Source organism: Achroia grisella, unplaced genomic scaffold, assembly GCF_030625045.1.
Source record: "Achroia grisella isolate CSIRO2021 unplaced genomic scaffold, CSIRO_AGI_Agris_v1 utg770, whole genome shotgun sequence".
Classification (NCBI taxonomy): domain Eukaryota; kingdom Metazoa; phylum Arthropoda; class Insecta; order Lepidoptera; family Pyralidae; genus Achroia; species Achroia grisella.
In genome coordinates this window covers 379,052-400,670 of record NW_026713016.1, presented here as the reverse complement: position 1 = coordinate 400,670, position 21,619 = coordinate 379,052, and the positions used below count along the sequence as shown (strand labels likewise).

The following is a 21,619-nucleotide window of genomic DNA, read 5'->3' as shown; positions in this document are numbered from 1 at the left end:
TATTTTTTTTTAATTATGCAAAAAATACATTCATTTAAACTTTATTGAATTTTACAATAGGTGGTCTTAATGCTATTAGCATTCTCTACGAGTGAGCCAACCTTAGCGAGTGCAGAAAAAAATGATTTAACTGAAAAAATACACTATATCAATATTATTACTGATATAGTGTATTTTTTCAGTTAAATAATTTTTTTCTGCACTCCCTAAGGTTGCTAATAACTTCGATTTATTTAACACTCACGTATATGTCAAATGATTATGTATATATTTATATTGTTTGTCTATAATAAATATTATTTGTATAGCCTATGAAGAATATGAAATATATCCAAAATGTATTTTAATTATGGTATATTTTTGACTATTAAGCAACCACAAATTTAAATAAAAACTTAAGAAACAATAAACTCTTTAATCAATCTAGACTAAATAACAATATACAAGCTAATGAAGAATAACATAGCTGTTTGTATTAATGTCTTTTGAGTATTAATTGAATGCGCTGAGTTGCAGAGATCTGTGGTACACGAACAGTAAGTGACGAAAACGTCTCCCGTACTGGCTTGTCTATGACATGACTTTTCCTCAGCATCTTCATCAGCTATGTAGCCACATTGCCGTACCACGCGGACTTTTCCGTAAACTGAAATTATCATAAAAAAGATATATTAAGAGAGAATACGAGCTGAGTTTCTTGTCACTTCTCATCTTGAAAGCATTCCGCACTGACGGTAGATTAGATATATCATAAGAGTCTGTAATAGAGCGACATGAATAAAAATTGATTGATTAAGTCGGCCTTATTACAAAAAGATAAACCTGGTTTAGCACTAGTAATAAACCATTCACCAATGTATTCCTTATTACAAAATGAAGTTTATCTCTAAATCGTGATTCGTCTATGGTCTAAAGTTAGACCTGCGATGCCCCTAGTTTAACAGTGGTCTAAATGCAAAAATACAAACTCCATTTTAAAAATTCTATTGTAAGTTGTAGTTTTTGGAAAAATATTTTAACTAAATTAAAAATATATTAACTAAAAATATTTAAAGCAAATTTTACGACAATAAAAATATATAAAAGACGTTATTTGTTATTTTTTCACTCATTTGACTTTGAAATAGTCACCATTCGAACGATCCAATAAAAATATCTCGCCGTTCCTTTTCTCCGTATAGGACTCCTACTTGTAATTTAAAACTGATTTTCAGCCTAATAGTACATTAATAAATATTATATATTAATGAAATAGTTATAATGAAGACATAGATGAATAGAAATAAATTTATTTTTAGTTTACACATTTTTCTTTGAACTAATATTATTTTTGATCTTTTCAGTTTTCTGGTAAAATGGAACGTAATTGTACGGTGACAGACATGAGTGACTGATTTCTGTATGGAATACATAATGAACGATTTAACAGTAGTACTAAGTAGTCCTCTGTTAGATCTGGATTCGTAATAATGTTAGGTTTATTCCAAGTATTAACTTTAGGAATGGTTTAAACCACGACCATTTAGACCACGTTTCGTCCGAGTTTTAACAGATTTTTTGTAATAAGACCGAGTGAGTCCACGCAATAAAATTACGATGTAGGTATTAGAAATAGAAATAATCATTTCAAAGAAATTTAATACAAGCACTTTTGGATAGTCATATTTTTTTTATTTCGGAACTCTTTACAAGAAGAACGATAGAGAATCTTGTGTGTTGCTAAGCTTGAAACAAAGGAATGTTGATTTTTTGTGTATAAAGAGGTATGGGGAAAAAAGGTGTATGGTATTGCTATGTATGTGTGTGAATATTTGTATATGTCTGTATGCGTATTCATTTTGCAGAACTGAGTGTGAAGTTTTTATACCGGTTCGTCATTATTTAGATTCATCAGGCAATCTTTTGATAACTGTATGCTAATTCATTTTAGACCTTACAGTATAGAACTTACTTTCCATTTTGATTGAGCGGCACAACGTAGGTTCTATAGGAGGGAGGTGCTCCAAAGGATCTCGTAAAGAACAGTTGACTATTCCCAAACTGAAGGAATCAAACTCCTCCCCGCAGCGAGGATCAAATGCACTGTTGCAATCGTAGCAGAGAATTGAAGATGCTGAAAACAAAGCTTATTGTTAGTTTATGTTTGCCTCAAGGTGTTAAGTTACTAGACACATTGATTGTGGAATAAAAAGTATAATTCATCACATTCAAATCAAATCATATCAAAAAATCATGTAAGACATTTTAGTCGCTTATGAGCGTCGATTTTTTTTTAATTAAATTTTTTTCCTACCAAACAGTTCCGTACACAGATTCAATTGAGAAGAACTGGCAAGAAACTTAACTGAATTTCTTTTTTTATAAGCTGATTTATTTACTTTATGTACTTATGTATTTTTATTTAAAGTTAAACAGATACCTATGTCTAACATTAAATGAAAATCCCGTACATGAACTACTATTGTCATGCACATTTGTCATTCAAGTAATTTTATCATTTAAAATTAGCATTGTTATTGCTAAGAAACGGGCAACTTTGAAGAAATCAAGAATAAATTTAATTTAATTATTATTTTTACTGCGGTATATCAAGAAACATGCACATCCTAAATCTGCCATGTTCAACTTTATTTGTGTATCTGTGGATTGAAGTGTTAACAAATAAAATAAATAAATTGTGTAGTGAACAGTATATATATAATTATATCAGTACAGTATACACTTATTCTAAAACATAGTCCACAGCCGCGTTTTTCTATATGTTTTGGATATTGTCTAAAAAATTCTGATGAAGAAAACTATACAACATTGTATGTATGATTTTCTCCATCAACAAATTCACCTATTGCACACGTTTTATATAGAATAATCTTTATCTATACATATAAATAAAATTGGAGTGTCTGTTTGTAATATTGAAATAACCATTTTTTACTACATGCATATGAATACGGAACATACACCAAAAAAGCGTATTATTTTTAACAGAGTTTAAATGTAACCATCAGATGGGTCGTATGCTTCTTTGTCACCATCTTGGTATAAAAAACTAATAATGTATTTATTTATTAATGTATAAAAACTTCAATGTACAATGCTAATATTTGTGATCTTACGTAGTTAGTGAGTGTGGATGAAAAACTACTTACTGGAATGAAACTTTACAACAATATAGCTTAAACATCAAAATAACAAATAGGCTAACTTCACGCGAATGAAACCACGGGCACAGCTTATACATAAATAAAGGAGCACGTCCACCAGACTTAACACCTCGAGGCATTTTCTACCATTCAATCATAGGGCGAAAAGAGATTCATGTGTACTAATTAGACTAGATTTTAACTTATCTTTTCTTTTATATGATAAAAGATAATTAAGAATTAAGAATCTAATAATCTGTCAAATTGCGAGATAACAGAATGATTTTTTTTTATTTTTTTTATGGATGATAATGGGATGGTGTCCCCGCCTGCGCTAACGGTTTACTCTGGTGGGGCACCAGTGGAGGATGATAAGATGAGCATGAGGTCAGGTCAGGTAACCCATCGTGACAAATTCCCCAGGAATTTATCACGATGGTTTCCAGGGGGAACCGCGTGGAGGTCAACCTGAAATGCTACATTGTTAGTAATGGGTTCATGAGTCCACATTTGCAGAGGAGCGAGGACCATGTTCTAAAAAAAGTGTTTAAATAAACATGGATGGATGGAAAGGGAGAAGACGACGAATTATAGAATGTATGGATTGTATGAAAGATGATATATATAAAAGGAGAGTAAGCTCAGATATGAAGGTCGATAGGGACTAGTGGAAGAAGAGAGAATATTACCTCAAGTAACGGGATGAAAGCAAGGCAATGATGAATCCATAATTTTTTTTACAACTACTCACTTACCATATTTTAAACTGCAACTCAAAGTTAAAATAAATGTAACTGTAACGGTATTAGATATTGAAAACATAGTAATAGTAGAATAACTGGGACACTGTAAGACACTGAACTGGATTCGGTATGCGAGGCGCCTATAGTACAGTAATTAAGTTAAGGATGACCAATATAAGAGGTAGGTACGGTTAAACTACAGTATATAGTTAACTTTAACGTACTACATTATTGATCTGACGGCCTCGATGGTTAGCGGTTTATGTAGCTATTACACCGCATTACTTTTATTGGTGTTAGATTCGATTCCGGTTCGTTGCAAACTTGTATTCATGAGTATGATTGTTTGTATCAGTCTGGCTGTTTTCTAAGTATATGTATTTAGAAACACAAAAATCTTTGTTTTCATATCAATTGTCAGTTAATATTTTTAATAATATCTCAGAATAATTTACACAGCGTTATCTAGTCAGAAGTTAAGCAGATTTTGTATTATGGATAGTAGATAACAGATATGAATAGATACAAAATATAATAAAATACTCAGACCAATACAATCATGCTCATGAATGTGTGCAAGGATTCGAACCCGTAACCGTCGGAAGTAAGTGCTAAAACGCTAGAACATCGAGATAGTCCAATGCACAGCTATATGGCAGAAAATTATATCGAAATCCATTACGTAGTTAGAAGTTTAAATCAACAAACAGCCATACACGGATATTAATTTTGTTTTGAACTGTTAAGAGAAACGCGTGGATGCTGTAACACTTATCTGACTATGTACTCGACAATCAATAAAAGTACAAATCCAGTTAGAAATTCCATTAGAACCGGCCGCGGAATGGGAAGTAAGGTGACATTATTTCATCTTACATCAGACCAAGTTGTTATCTAAGGACACTCTATAACAGGGGTGACCAACTTGATTAGACCCAAGTTCTCCTGTGTACTATTGAAACCCTGTGCGATCTACCAATTACATACTTATTCAAATCTAAATATATAACTGACATAGTGATCTATCAACGCACAGCCCAAACGACTGGACGGATCGGGCTGAAATTTGGCATGCAGGTACATGTTATGACGTAGGCATCCGCTAAGAAAGGATTTTGATTAATTCTACCCCCAAGGGGATAAAATAGGGGTTGAAAGATTGTATGAAACTTTGTCAATTTTAAATCGATCGGGCTGAGACTTTGCATGCATAAAGCTACTATGACGTAGGCATCCTCTAAGGAAGGATTTTGATAAATTCCACCCCTAAGGAGATAAATTAACGCGATCGAAACCGCGGGTAAAAGCTAGTCTTAAATAAAGCATAGTTCAGTACACAATCATGTAGTATTTTTTTTATTTTATTAAGAGAAAAAACATAAATGTGAAAATTATTCTTAGTAACTCGGTACTTATTTACTTTTATATTAGTGTGAGTATTGCGTCTGAGCATCTTCCACTAGTTTAGTTTGAGTTTAGTTAATCAGGTTTGTAGTTGGAAATTGCCAACCTTTTTTACGTTGCGCAGTCTTGTCTACGTATTCATGAGTAATCATGCTCACTAAAATGTCCAGACATGTGACGGCGTGATGGGCCGGGTTATTGGGCTCCCTAAAATATGGTCGAGCGCAGTGATGGCTGGCTCATCCGTCATACTCATGAACGAGTGCTGCTTGTAGGGACTGGTCTGCTCTTATTATTAAGACTGATTTAATCTTATTGTGTACTTATATATAAACCTAATAAATTGGTTGGTAATTTGTATTCACACGTTTCGAATTATGTAATGTGAACTTACAAGGATTATTTAAAAGAGTAATACACAAGTTTCTTGCTCGTTCTTCTTGTGATGTGACAGCTTTCCGAATGAGTGGTAGATTGAAAAATGCTTAAATTAAGTTTATTTGAATAAATGATTTTCTATTCTATTCTATTCTATTCTATTCTATACTATATTTTTCCATTGCCACGATTTACTGGACTAACATTCGCGATCGACCTGCTGGCCACCCTTGCTCTATATACTTTAATCATGAATATATACTTGGATTAAAGTTTCAACTTTAATCCAAGTATACTAAAGTGTAGAGTATAGGTTTAAGAATTCTATCCTAGCCGAACTGGATGGTAGTCCCTTCAGGAATAGTCACTTGAGTTAAAATAATGGATTTGATGCAAAGGACAGAGATCGAAGACGAGACGAGCAAACAAAGGGCACCGGTATAGTCGAAAAATATTGTATTGACTTATGTCATATATGTAAAACAATATAGTTATTATAGAATAGAATAGAAATAATCTTTATTCAAATAAACTTAATATAAGCATTTTGAATAGTCACTTTTTTTTTATTCTACCACTCATTCGGAATGCATACTCATCACAAGAAGAATGAACAAGAAACTTGTTTGTTGTTCTTTTAAATAAATGTTGTTTTAAGTAGATTTAAATTAACAATGATTAGGCATATGACAATCAATGTAGAAATCACTACGCACTCATATAAAAACATAGGCAAAAAAAAAATTGTTTCCAACTTCGAACTCGTATGAAACTGGGACGGCCGATGATATTTTTTTTTAATTACGCTTTTCCTTTCCTTAGATAACCATTTAATTTATTTCTTATATTTACATTGTGATATTATGAATGTAATGAATATTTTATATTAAAAATTGAATAGTATTTCTGTCTGTCTTATATTTTCACAACGGAACGATGTCACTTATGAACTTTAATGATAAATTTTTTTTTTAAGATAATTGTAGTAATAATTTTATAATATAATTTTATGTGGGTATGTTGCATTTGTTGTATTGCTTTAGAATATAGAATTACCTAATTAAAATAAAATTAGTTCGCAAATTATCTGACATGGTGATAGTGGTGGGATCCGAATCTACACCCTTTCGGTCTGGTGCCTAAAACCAGCCTACAATGATGTACAAAAATTTTTTAAATTAAAATAGAAAGTAAAAGCAACCGCGGCAAGTAACTAGTATCGTATAAATACCGTATAGGAATATTGATTGTACATTACTCTGTAACGAAGGCTATAAATTCTGATCGCGTTCTAGCGCAGTCGAGAAACGCGTTAGGTAACAGTTAAATAACTATTATCTCAACTAGAGTCACTTCATTTTACATAATTAGAGCCAAAACAGCGTACGTTCCGATCTTGCGAAATATAGAACATGGTGCGTGTTGGGCAACCATTATAATACAGTTTTAATTGCGTATACGCACGACAAACTAGAGTGCACCTTTAATATTTAAAAACCTAACGACCCGTCCCGGCTCCACACGATTACATTACAAATCTATTAATTTTTCGGCTTTTTTGTAGTATAATATACATATATTATAAATATAAACTTACCTCTTAAACACTGTTTTTAATGCTGATAACTGCTTTAAAATTGATTGAGTAGTTTAAATCATGAAGCGAACTAACTAAGAAGCGAATTAATTTGAATTATTGTAAATGGCTTTAAGAAAAAAGAAATTTGTTTGAATTTCTTGCCAGTTCTTCACAATTGAATCTGTATACTGAAATGGATGGTAACTAAGGAGAAGAGAACTAGGGAATGAAATGAAAGAATATTAATACAAAAACTTAACGTTCAAACAACGGTAAAAATTTTTAAAATTTAAAATAAATGATTTTTTATTTTAAATTTAATAATACAAGTAGTCTCCCAATGATCAAAATTCTATCATAATTATTTCGTATTAGAAGTTTGAACATTATGATTTTTTTTCTACGAGGTTCGTTACTATACTTCTAAAAGCGATGAATAATTGATTGACTTTGAATTTGAATGAAACTTTTATCATAAAAGTAATAAGATTAATTAAAGATAATAAAACGAGGTGTTTTGTAAGAAGATTCGTCTTTTTTTATAATATTTACATTATACCTATATTTAAGTTACTTGAATAGATCAATGCAGGTCGCAGTGCTACAGGTTTTAGCCCCAAAGTAATTACTTATGTACTTATAACACCTAGGTACTTATATTGAGTTAGTCCATAGTTTAAAAAAAATAAAATTTATTCAGCATAAAAAAGAGTACAGAGTAAAAAAGAAAACATAAAAACTAATATTTCGCTGTGCTGAAAAGGCTTCCACTCAGCTGGTGTCGCAGCGTGTCACTACAGCGCTGATTTTCAGTGGAGCTATTTGAAAAAAAGAAATAGCATTCATGATGAATTTAAATATGTAAAATGAAGAATCAGTTAAATGGATGAATAATAAGTATGTGTGATAAATAGAAGAAAAATATATAAGGATAACATTTCGTAAAATTGAAATGATTGAAAGACTTTTGTGTAATATAATATAGCTTGAATATAATATAAGTAACATATTTATTTATTTAATCAATATATATGTGTATATATTTATCTACTATATTTATCTGCCACGTTTAAGATTTTTGTACTTTGAGTAAATATTTTTAAAATGATGTTTAAAAGACGAAACTGACTGAATAGTATTAAAATATGAGCCTTTCATACAATAAATGTTCAGTTTATATAATTATTTTTAAAACCATAAGCTTTAAGCCATTAATAGAAATAAGTAATAATTGAAAATATATCTCACTCTAATTGATCGAGTGTAGTATAGAAAATGTACGGAAATTAATTCATAAATGATTACAGTGTCGTTACGCAATTCACGCGCATCTCAAGCACTATTCATGACGTGAGATAGTGTGTGTATGTGTGACTGGAAGAGACAAGACACATACATTTTATATTATTAAAGAAACATATTTTCTTAATCGGTATTTATTTTTTACAAATTCAATATTAGATACGTATAATTAGTAAAAATCACAGGATTTTATCAAGTTTTATTTTTAATTCAATTAAAAGTTCAAATAAATTTTAAGTTTTATTTTTTTGAAGCCGATGTTTCCGATATTTCAGCATGATCACGGGTAAATTCATTACAATATTGGAGTTTGTAGCACGAGACATACTATTAAACAGTTTTAAAAACTTATTTTATAATTTTCAAACAAAGAACTCTGTGTGTTCTCGAGAGTAAGATCGTCTTTTGTTTTTCATTCTTCACATTATTGTTACATCGCTGATTGTATTAAAATGATTGTAAAAATATATAATTACGAGTTAATTTATAATTTTGATGTTTTTATTTATTTTCAATGACCATATCTACGGACGTCGATGCGAAATGACAGACAAATACACAACAAATGCAAAAATAAATCTATCTGCATTTGTCCTTATAGAAATTATTTTTGAAATTGGGTCTTTGCTAGCTGGGTCTTTTTGAAATGGCTGATATACTATATAACTAGCGTTGAGAGAGTTAAAAGTGATATTGAATTTCAATAATCTTATTTAACTAACATCTAAGTTTGTATTTTTTTAATGGATCACCTTGTAATTGTTCAGCCACCTTCCCTAATTGTATACGCTGGCGGTTCCAGCGATTGATGATAAAATGAGAAAGATGTTTCCAGTGGGAACCGTGTGGAGGTAGATCTAACATTACTAGCAGTATTGTTCTAGTCCGCATTACTAACATCTCCTTGCATCCATGTACCTACATCCAAGCTGTCGCATCTAGTCTTACTATATCTGTTTTTATCACTTTACTTTTTATGCGGTTCGCGTGGTTCATACAAGCAGGTCAAGTTCAGTTATTCTGAGCTCCACTCGACCGTAATCTTTAGTACAATTTTTAAATAAAAAAATAATGTAGCCAATGAATTCTTTTGAAGAATTGACACGTAACTTCGAAGGTCGATATTACGTGTATTGGTCTAGTATTTCATTAATGACCTTATGTATAGGAAGGATATTCTACTGATTTTGGTTAATGTTGTTGGCCGCAGCTGGCTTTTAAAACTTCGCTGAATGATAGAGATACGCGGCTGTAGGCGAACTCCTACCTGACTACGACTTCAGTCTGAGGGCACCGCTGGTAATTCGAACCTCGTTTCGATCCCCGTTTGAATTGGATGAGAGATCGGAGATGGTTCTTAATAAGTAACATCGAATTACAATCGAAATTGCGCCACTCTTTATAATTTCTTTCGGATGACGGAATCCGTTGGTTAACATAGCTATATATATATATATAGATATCTACGACTTCGTATGCATGTATATTTATTGTTATTGTAAGTCTATTGATGGTAATTAAATAACAAGAATAAATAAAACATCTGTTATTTGATTGGTTATAAAATTTTGACAGAATTAATTACTTATGTGAATAGTTAATTAATTTTGCCAAAATTTTCAAATGGAATGAATGAATGGTTTTGGAACCATTTCAATTAGTCCTTATTTATGTAAAACTTAACACACAAAAAGGTTGCTTTCACCCCGTTATGATATAACGATTTTATTATATAGAGTCTTATGTTAGACTTTATTATACTTTGTTCTGTTTAGTATCAATCGGTACCAGGTTCATTTCCGTAAGCACTTTCTCCGCGGTCGTGTTTACGTATCTGGGAGTTCAATGAATTGTTTCACGTTCAGATAAAGACTGCAATAGTTCATAGATAAATTGTATAACCCACATTATATTATGTATCTTTCTGGACGACAGGGAAAACATTTAAATAAAAAAAAATTGACGTTCATAAGCGGCTAAAATTTCTTATATGAATAAATGATATTTTTATTTCATTTGATTCAAATTAAACCTAATGTAATAAAATACACGTTTTTTTAATTCGTTAAATTCATTAATTTAATAAATTTTAAATTAATGAATTTAACAAAAACGAATATGACAATATTAAATATACAACCAACTGGTTGAGTAACAAATTAGGAGTAAATTGGTCGTACAGATTAGAGCAGATCAGTCCTGCAGGGACTGATTCACGAGCAGCACTCGTTCACGAGTATGACGGATATTACTCTAAATAAATTGGCATGATTATATAATTATTGTCTTACGTAAACTGTGATTGAGATATATATATATATATATATATATATATATATATATATATATATATATAATATTGTATTACTGTTTGTTAGTCCTAAATAAATTAAAAAAAAATTAAAATATTACGAATAGTTCTAAATAAAAGCATATAGTTTTTAGTGTTTCTTGTAAAATAAATTGAAACCGGCTCGATTATGTAGTTTGAATGTAATAACATAAACTAAAAACAGTTGAACAATAGAATGATAAAAATTTATTTGCAGAACTCGTAATTAGAGCATAGCTCTAAACAATGCATACTTGTTTTGTTATATTTCAGATACCTAATGTTAAGCCGAGCATGTTTGTTATTATGTGATGAGCATACACTTATATATCTATTTGTATAAAAAAGATATTATGTTTTGAGAATTTTGCAAATTTCATATGTATTTCAGAAATTTGCAAGTAATTGTGTACAGTTTTTATTGTGATTACGTTGATCTGACCTGACTGACCTGGATGTTTGTAATAGTGTCGAATTTCGTACCACGTTTTTAAACTACTACTAGCTGTGCCCGCGACTTCGTCCGCGTGTTATAGTAATCTCGACCAAATAAAGAAATAATATTAGGGGAATGAAAAAGTTTCATAGTTCTAGCTTTAAAAACGACGATTCTCCGTACAAACTTTAATCCCTTGTTTTCTTTTAACCCCTTAACGGTTAGAGTTTTACAAACTTTCAATGTCATATTTATTCATATTTCATCAACAGTCTAAAAAATAAATTTCAAACCTATATCTTTAAACATGAAAATATCTCCAATTTTTCATTACCCTTTCAACCCTTTATTCTTTATTTATATTTAATAAATAGCCTAGAAGTTACAATACTCTAAATAAAATTTTCGTGTCACAGTTTTTGTAACAATACTATTCTGAAATGGTTCGACAGATTCTTATGAGATTTTGTGCATATTTTCAGTAGGTCTGAGAATAAAGACGTAAAAGTACTTCATATTTTTTTAATGGAAACCTTAGTAATGAAAACCATAGCAAGGAAGGATTAGCTGTTCTGAAATGATGCTGTTATACCTATTTTAGATAGTTATATTGATAGAGCCTAGTTATACGGTAAATTAGGCAATTTTTTTTACAGATAGATGTTTACATTTCTGTTACTCTTCCCAGGTTTCCATGAGGCGATTGGCGAGGCTATCGCTCTCTCGGTGTCATCACCGCGCCATCTCCAAACCCTGGGCCTGGTGCAGCGTTCTGTTGATGACACAGCCCACGATACCAACTATCTGTTCACTCAGGCTATGGACAAGCTTGCCTTCCTACCATTCGCATTGGTCATGGACAGGTGGAGATGGGATGTGTTCACGGGCGATGTGAGGAAGGAACAGTATAACTGTCATTGGTGGAGATTGAGGTTGGTATTTTTTTTTAATTCACTGATAGTGTTTTAGGACAATGTCTATGCTGTCTTTTCATTGTAGCTATGGAAAGGTATTTCTTCACTACGTGGTTTTCGGGTTTTCGCAAAATATGTCCATATCACCTAAATTCACTCTGAGCTTTTCGGTATCACTCCGAACCTGCCCGTTACATGCTCATTCATTAAACAATATCTATTATATTTAATGTTTTGTTTTCGGATTATTCTAATGCTGTTCGCCGCAGTTGGCCTTTACAGCTTCACCGAAAGATAGGGGCGAGTGCAAATGGCACACAAGTCCAAACCCTCGGAAGGACTTATGGAGCGGCTGAAGGCCAACTCCCGCCTGACGGATACAACTTTAGTCTCGGCTCAGGCTGTAATTTCGATACCTGTTTGAATTGGACGGGGGATCTATTAGAAGGATTATATTTAATGTCAGTTCTAAAGTTCATTTATCTCGATCTATACAAAGAGAGAGTACGTTATTTACGTGCTACGTAATACGATTACCTTTTTTATCTATGATAATATGAAGATCTACTCCGTAATTAGCTGTCCCACAAGTAACAGATAATTACTTAGGACGCACGAGCGGATATTACGTCACGACTACATGGCGTTATGTGGCTCATAAAAGTATACGAGAAAGAAATGTAAATAGTCTATCGATTGGTAAAAAGTTATACTTAAAAATGGTAAGAGATATCTAATTTTAAATAATAATTAAATTAAAAAAATAACTGTTTCAACACACTACGTAAAAATATAAGAAGTAAAATTGTATGATTTTATGTTGTTCTGGAAAGATAGTAAAAGTTGGAACTTCGTAACTCTTAAATTTTCGTAAATATTAAAAAACATTTGACGTAATTAACGACATATATTTATTAACTCCAGATAATATTACAGGAATCATAATAAATATAGTGAAAAGATATTATAATACTAATGACGACATTTGAATTAATTGTGAAAAAAATTGCCTAGTATAGGAATAGAAATAATTATATTACATTACATTTTTTTTAATAACATTTTTTCGAGGGTTCTACGTCCAATTATATCGTGCAACATATTCCTTGGATATGTGATAATAAATTGCACTTATGAAAGTCAACTGCTGATATTTTCAATATTTTACGGGTCTATGATTTTATGAGAATATTATTAGCAAAAAGCAATCTGCAATAAAATCTATTAAAAAAAACATACTGGAATGATTACAACAAAACTTGTTGTATCAAAACTAAATATATCTGTAAAAATATATTATAAAGAAAAGATCGTCAAAAACTATCCAGAAATAGATTTAGTAAATAAAATACAATGAAACAATACTAACGTAACAATAATCTTGTTTCTAAAGCCTTACGCAATTTTGGAGTTACATTTAAAAATCCTTTTGTTCTTCAGCAGAAGAATGAGCGGTTACAGATAACAATGTATACTTAGGTTAAAGTGATATTTAAAATAGGACTAACAAATTATAGTACTGTAGTATTTATATATGAATATGGATGGTTATAAGGGCAGAGGAAGACCGAAAAAGAGATGAATGGACTGTGTGAAGGATGATATGATAAGAAAGGAAGTGAATAACAAGATGAATACGATATTATATTCAATTCTAATGCTTGTAAGATGTTTAATATAGTAGTACACAGTGACAGAAGTGTATATAAAACATCCATCCATCCATCTATCCATCCATCTATACTTCCATACTCACAAACTTTCGCGTTTTTAATATTAGTAAGAATTGAGAAACACCATCTTTCAAATAAAAATGGAGTAAAGAAAATCGTTGAACCTACATTAAAATTTAAGGTAATACACAAGAAAATGTTGTCTAAATGGGAACCTCCTGTATTTTATAGTCGTTTAAAAAAATATCACTATTGCATGCGTGACACAGACTAAAATGCTAAACGATGCTTTCCGTCACATTTCATGCAAGCGGAAGTAACTTAATAATTCGTTTACTATTTATTAAGGCATTCACAAGAAATCATATGATGAGCATCTCAATTAAGTTGACTGAAAGTCAAAGTTCGTTGCTGTAATTGTACATACGAGTACATGCAACGTTATCTAGTTGCATAATTAATACCAACATAGATTCATTTGCCGTTCAGATGTGAAATCATAAAAAATTTTAATTTCGGCACTGTTTGGTCTTTTCTATCAACATATTGTTATATTATATTACTTGTATATGTATTGACAGTTATGTGCCAAAATAAAATAAAAAAAAATATGATGAACATTAACTTAACCTCTATGAAGCCAATTATTGGTCTCGGAGACTATAGCCCCATCCTTGAGAAGTCTTATAATTGGTCTTACAGGTGATAATAATAATAAGTATATTGTGCAAAAAATAGTTACAAAATGTACTTAAATAAGATCCTAAATCTATTTCCATATGATACCAAGTCAGTGTAGTAGTATCTAAACTAGGCCAAGTTGGTGTTTCAGACACCATTGCCCTTCTAAAGATAATATAAAATTTTTACAGCTACTATATAATTTTTAAAAGTTGAATGAAAAAACAAAACCGTAGTTGTATGTCATTTTGAAAGCTAACTGTTGAAGGGATAAGTTTACTGCAAGTCAAAGTTACAGAAGTTTGTAAAAACAGATAAAAAGTGGTCTCCGTGGAAACCTCAGGCTCTCTTATTTTAACTGCTATACTTGTAAGCTGTGTTTAGGTTGTAGAATTAGAACAGGGAATAAAATTACAGAATAAGAGACGTATGCAACAGTTTATTGCTTACACTTATATACAAATCATTTTATTTTATTACAATTCATTCATTAGATTTTTACATGAAATAAAAGTTTTTAAATTTTATATTATTTTTTAAGTTAGGTACTTTAACCTCAGCATCCTATCTGAGCTATTCCCCTTTAGCTTTACCTTATACCTAGCGTCGGATTCCAAGTTATAAGCCGTGACAATCCATTTTATGTCCGACCAACTTTAAAAAAGTTAGTTTCTGTAATTTTACACACATACATGCAACTGTGTCTAGTTGTGTAACTAATACTTATTAGTTCCATTACAATGATTTGTAAAAACTTTCCAAAAGTCATCAAGAAATTTAAATGTCAATACACAATTGTAAAACTGACATAAATGTCAAAAGAATGAGATGGTTGAACTAGATCTGTTGTAGAAAAGTGATGGAATTGCGGTCGTCTGTCGGCCTTGACTGTAACGGGTTCAATTCTCATGCGAAAACAAAAACAAAAGTGAATGGTATAAGTCATAAGCGGAAGCAGATTACATAAGGTATATGGAATTCTTACATCTAAATGCGATTCTAATAAAAGTGTACTTAAATATATTTGATAATTGATAGAAATGTAAAAATAAAATTTACTACAACATTCATAGTATCATATGTATGTATAATTTCTCTAATTTATGACGTGCGTCTTTCATTATTGATTTTACGCATTCTTCTTTCTTTCTCACTCTCCCCTTCCCTCTTTTTGTCTGTAGTGTGACATCAAATATTTTGCTATTTTACACTAGTGAAGTAACAATTTAAACTTTATGTTTATATGGATGAAGTTGGAAATATTTTGTCGGTAGTCCTAATGCATAAAATAATATGGAATCTTCGCCATTTATTTTTACCCTTGCTTGGAGGATAGCACAAAAAAATATATTTATTGTTTAATTGCACGATATAATTTATTTTTGAACAGATTATTAAAAAAATGCACTGTAAAATTAAATAATAAATTACAGAAATTGTTTGACTACAATTACCCTGATAGTATAGATGAAGAAATAATAAAAAAAAACTACGAAACATAACAATCGTGCATAACAAATTTCACATCTTCTATTTTGAAAAGCACAAAAAATAAAGGCTATGAATACTTAAAATCACAGATTACACAGTATTACATATTTAAAATACACACACAAAATTTATCCGTTAGCGTTTGTAACTTGCACCGGTAATTACTTTCATTTTATTTATTTTTTCAGCTGCATTTTATTGCATGCATCGAAATTGGTTAAGCATTTACGTAACAGCTAAAACCATGTATACGTTGACAAATTGACCCGATTTTTTACTGTTTGCACACACTTATTACGTTATGTACGTACAAAAATAAATCTCATTAGACTAATGAATTATACACCGGTTTGTAACCTTGAGTAACAAGATTCGATCCCTGTTATCAATGGCATTGCAAAAATTTCAGCTTCCGAAATACTAGTACTTTCATAGTTGTGTGTCTGTTGATACATCACTACTTATAACTATATTAATCTGTTTACTCTAAAACCATCTATTTAATATTATAACATAAAAGTTTGTGAGTTTGGATGAATGTTAGTTACTCTTTCACGCAAAAACTATTGAACGGATTTTGATGAAACTTTACAGTAACATAGCTTATATATCAGAATAACATATAGGCTATAAATTTTACGCGAGAGCAACCGCGGGCACTGCTAGTACTTTATAAATATATATAAGCAATTCAAATCTTTTGTTTTGGTAATACAATATTTAATTAATTAATCTAAATAAAAATAGAAATAATCTTTATTCAAATAAACTTAATGTAAGCACTTTTGCATAGTCACATTATTTTATTCTACACTCATTCGGAATGCAGACTCATCACAAGAAGAATGAGCTAGAAACTTATGTGTTGCTGTTTTAAATAAATAGTACAAGTTGAGGTTTCCTTTTAAGCTTAAAAATGGCTGTGCGAGGAGGCTACACTTTTCCATAGCTTATTTATAAAAATTATGGAAGAGTAGAGAGAAGTAACTACAGATAGAGAGAGAGAGAGAGAGAAAGAGAGAGAGAGAGAGAGTGTGTGCGTATACGCCTGTATATTATTTTGAAAAAGTAATTTTAAGGATTAATGTATATAATGCAGAAATAACTCAAGATGCAATAGAGAAAGTCCTATCAAAATCAGTCTAACTATTTCAGAGTATTTAGTTAGAACAGATACACAGATATTTTTTTATGAATTTTTTTATTACCCTATGTACTTTCATTTAGTAAAAAGCCGTTAATTTAAAAATACAATTAGACATTTCATTTTTTTTTGTTTGTATAGATTATCACAATAATATCCCATTTTATAGTCTGTACAATAATTATTTTCATTGTTAACAGGGAGCAGTATCAGGGAATCAAACCTCCGGTTCTCCGTTCCGAGTTGGACTTCGATCCCGGCGCGAAATATCACATTCCAGCCAACATTCCATATATAAGGTAAGTCATTTTTAATCTGTAGTAAATATAAATTGTTATTTTTAATTATATACTCGTACATATTTTTTTATTATTTTAAATGCACCAATGTATTTTGTATGCATTTGTGCATTAAAGTTTTAATAAATAAATAAAAATAAATGTAAAGTCGACTCCATTTTCCGCATTCATCCTCACGTTTTTAAATAAAGGCGAGATTAAAGTTCCATTTTCTGAATTCATCCTCACCTTTGTGAATAGAGCCGAGACTACTAGTAGCCAGCGAAACTCCTTCCAGAAGTGCAATTTAATATATTTTTATATATATATCTGGTTTTTATTTATGAAGAACTATATCCAAATAAATTTTACTGTTATATTTCGTTTATTGAACAATAAGAAAACTTCTTTAATATAATTACTTTTTGTTATAGCAAGTCAATATGCGGTATTTATATTTACATTTTTTTTCCTATATCTAAATCTAGAGAGATCAGGAATAAAAAAACAATAAATAAATAAAAAAACTAGTGGTACAATTTTTTTTTCTACTTGGTGGCAAACTCTCATACCATATACCATAACTATTTACATAATATTAAATACACAACATTAATTTATAACTATTTAGTTGGGCGTGATGGTAAATAGTTACGTAGCCTATGGATGCCTGAAACACTAGGAGTGCCACGTGCGCGTTGCCGATTATACACTATTGTCAAACCTATCTAGTACATATACATATAAAATTTTATCTATATTCATTAAAAAACTGTTGCTAATATACCTGATTGTCCGCTCCAGAGGCACTGGATAACGTTGCATTGTGGACCCAGTGCTTCTGGACGTGGACACAGATATATGAATTAAATATATCTACGTATATGTATATTATAAGTTACTAACATAGTTTTATAAGTTTTTACTAACACAATATGGATGTAATCCGAATTAAAATTAAATAAATAAATAAATAAATTAAGCCGCCGGCAACTAATATTGTGACACGAGACTTCTATATATTTGAGTTAATATATTTTAGTCATCATATCATATTTTTTAATCTTTTTAATTTTAGGTTCATAGTTGTACAATTAGGTTATGTAAATAATAATAATAAATGTCAAACTTTGAGATAATTAAATATATATATATGTATATATTACTATCTATATGTAATGAAAAATCAAAATGACCAATTGTTAGCCGACGATTTAGGCGTAAAAGCGTAACTCAAACTCAGACAGACAGAAATACTTTGCATATATATTAGTGCAGTTACAGTAAACCGGTTTCGTAACAATATTATTACTAACATAAAGACGTATGTTATTATTTATCACGCTGTAACGTTATGTGGAGGCATCAACCTCTTGCGATAGGTTGCGTAAGTATTATATAACTAGGCAGTAATATATACGTTTTCCTAAGTAATTACGAATAGGAAATTAATGGGTAATGGTGTACATACATATTTTATTTTCCCTCCAATCGATCTACCGTCCAATTCAAACGGGGGTCGAAGTTACGACGGCCTGAACCGAGGTTCAAACCTCTGTCGGTGCCCAGCCGTTCCATAAATCCATCGGCGGGTTGGCAGTACCATCTGCACTCGCACTCTATCATCCGTTGAAGTTGTAAAGGCCAATATTTTTTTTCGCACTACTCTAATGCTGTTGGCCGTAGAACAGCATTAGAGTAGTGTGAAAAAATTAGAATTAATCAAACAATGAAATCTTCGAACTTTATGTTGCACTAAAGTATATAAACTCTATTTTTTTTTATAATGGAATGATGCATCCGTCTGAATTGGTGCATGCCGGCGGGGCACCAGTGGAGGATGATAGAAATATTATGAAGTTAGGTCGTGGTGAATTCACTACAAATTGACCACAATGGTTTTCAGGGGACCGCGTGGAGGTCGAAGTAATATTACCTTGCTAGCAATATGGCCCATTACTAACAATAATCTTAACTTTTAGATAATTGTCGTTTGAATGCTTCAAGTATTCGTCGTTAGATTATTATGAATACGGCATTAAATTTTATGGTAAATAAAATGAATTGCGGTTAGGAAAAGAAAGTACAGTTATATTTTATCACATTTTTAATACTTTTTTATTACACACATCGACTCGTATGCAGTCGATATTGACCAGTCGCAAAACAACTTAGAGGAACTAAAAACAAGTTAACAGTTAAAGCTAAAACAAAAACAAAGAGATCAGTTCTGTTAATGGTGGTATTCGTCGCCACCCCCATATCCGCCTTCGTATCCACCCTCGTACCCACCCTCGCTGCCACCCTCAGAACCACTCCAACCGTGGCTTTCGTGAGAGATTTCGTGCTTTTCCTCATGTACTACTGGCACTGAAACCTTAACTGGGTAAGGTACGTGTTTCTCTACATGGTATGGCACGTGTTTCTCAATGTGCACGGGGTAAGGCCTTGGCACTGGAATTTTAACAGGGACTGGCACCTTCTTCTCCACTGGGTAAGGGATGACCTTCTCCACGGGGTAAGGAGCTGGCACAGGAACCTTTACGTGGTAAGGTACTGGCTTCTCAACGTGGACGGGCACTGGGTTGTCGTAAGGCACTTTGACTGGGTAGGGTACTTTCTTCTCCACTGGGTACGGCACTGGCTTCTCCACATGAACAGGGACAGGTTTCTCAACGTGCACTGGGACTGGGTTGTCAACGGGTACCTTCACTGGATAGTGGACGATCTTCTCAACTGGATAGGGTACATGTACCTTCACTGGGACCTTGTATGGGACGTGCACTTTCTTCTCTACTGGGTATGGGTGTGGTACTGGGACCTTAACGGGTACATGGATGTGTTTCTCCACAGGGTAGGGTACTTTTTCGTATACTTTTACTGGAACTGGTCGGTCAACGTGCACTTTGACAGGTACAGGTATGTGCTTTGTAACCGGGTAGGGTTTAGGGATGTATTCAGGCACTTTAATGTATTCCTTTACGGGAAAGTGAACAGTTTTCACGACTGGGTACGGCTGTGGGTAGGGCACTTTCACTGGTACAGGCACATGTTTCTCGACGGGTACCGGAATGTGTTTCTCCACTGGGTAAGGCACTTGCACTTTCTTCACGACTGTGACAGTTTTGACGTGTTCGTCATGACCGCCTTCGTATCCACCGAGCTCGGCATGACCTCCTATGTCACCGCCACTAGTATCGCCTCCGATGTCACCGTGCCCCCCAATGTCACCTCCGATGTCACCCCCGATGTCGCCGTGACCACCGATGTCGCCTCCAATGTCACCATGACCACCAATATCACCATGACCTCCGATATCGCCATATCCGAAATCTGACAGACCTCTCTTCTCTTGTTTTTTTCCTTCTACAGCCTTTGTGTTCTTCCCCGCCTTTTCCTCTGCCGTGGCCAGGCTCAAAGCCACGGCCAGGATTAAGACCGACCTCTGAAATTGAGAATAGAATTTTAAAGAAAATAATATAAATATATTTTTTAATATAAGGTTAATCGTATTGATTATTATTTAATGAGATTAATCATTTAAACACTTTATCACTTCGACATAAGGACACTTTTTCACTGCAGTCCAGAATATTTTTTTTATTATTATGTTAATTTTACTAACCAATAGCTTCATGTTCGCTTTGCTTGTACGTGTTCAGCGAATATTGCGCTGGAGTGTGTTGCTGTGACGCCGCTCTCCGGTTTTATACCTCGTGTAGTAGTTTAGTAGATCTATGTTGCAAACACTTTCGCCCGTAGTCACTGCGCTGTCCATGTGTGCGTGTTCTTTAAATTTTTTTCAAAGATGTACATTTTGATTTGAGAATGTAACCCCGTTTTGTTGGATTATCAATCAATCGACCTGTAAATGGAGCAATAAATGTTTTTAGAAAAATGTACTTTCACAAGACTTTATGAATATATATATAATTAAAAATATATGACTTATCAAATGGTTATAATTTATTAGAACAAAGACTACTATATCTAATTCTATTTTTAATAAATAATATTATTTATAAAATAATAATAATTGCAATTGTTTTCATAAAGAAATTTATTCGTTGGAAACTTCTTAATAAACGTATATATAGATTATATTTTATAATTAGAAACTA

General features: G+C 31.9%; 3 protein-coding genes across 3 annotated transcripts in view; 1 reads left to right on the top strand and 2 right to left on the bottom strand.

The window, feature by feature from the left end:
- LOC131850497 (angiotensin-converting enzyme) overlaps nucleotides 1–17,523 on the top strand; it is a 42,157-nt gene extending 24,634 nt beyond the window's left edge. Inside the window, exons 8-9 of the mRNA XM_059200730.1 lie at nucleotides 12,006–12,249; nucleotides 17,421–17,523. Of these exons, the coding sequence (XP_059056713.1) occupies nucleotides 12,006–12,249; nucleotides 17,421–17,523 (347 nt within the window). The remainder of the gene's footprint in view (nucleotides 1–12,005; nucleotides 12,250–17,420) is intronic.
- Nucleotides 429–3,965, bottom strand: LOC131850542 (uncharacterized). Its single transcript, XM_059200794.1, has 3 exons — nucleotides 3,899–3,965; nucleotides 1,952–2,113; nucleotides 429–646 (listed from the first exon to the last, which is right to left on the bottom strand). The coding sequence occupies exons 1-3, from the start codon at nucleotides 3,963–3,965 to the stop codon at nucleotides 429–431; spliced, it is 447 nt and encodes a 148-aa protein (XP_059056777.1).
- A 2,208-nt stretch (nucleotides 17,524–19,731) lies between the features above and the next one.
- On the bottom strand, nucleotides 19,732–21,215 carry LOC131850493 (uncharacterized). The gene is made up of 2 exons (XM_059200727.1): nucleotides 21,124–21,215; nucleotides 19,732–20,943 (listed from the first exon to the last, which is right to left on the bottom strand). The coding sequence occupies exons 1-2, from the start codon at nucleotides 21,133–21,135 to the stop codon at nucleotides 19,732–19,734; spliced, it is 1,224 nt and encodes a 407-aa protein (XP_059056710.1). The 5' UTR covers nucleotides 21,136–21,215.
- Nucleotides 21,216–21,619: the final 404 nt, after the last annotated feature.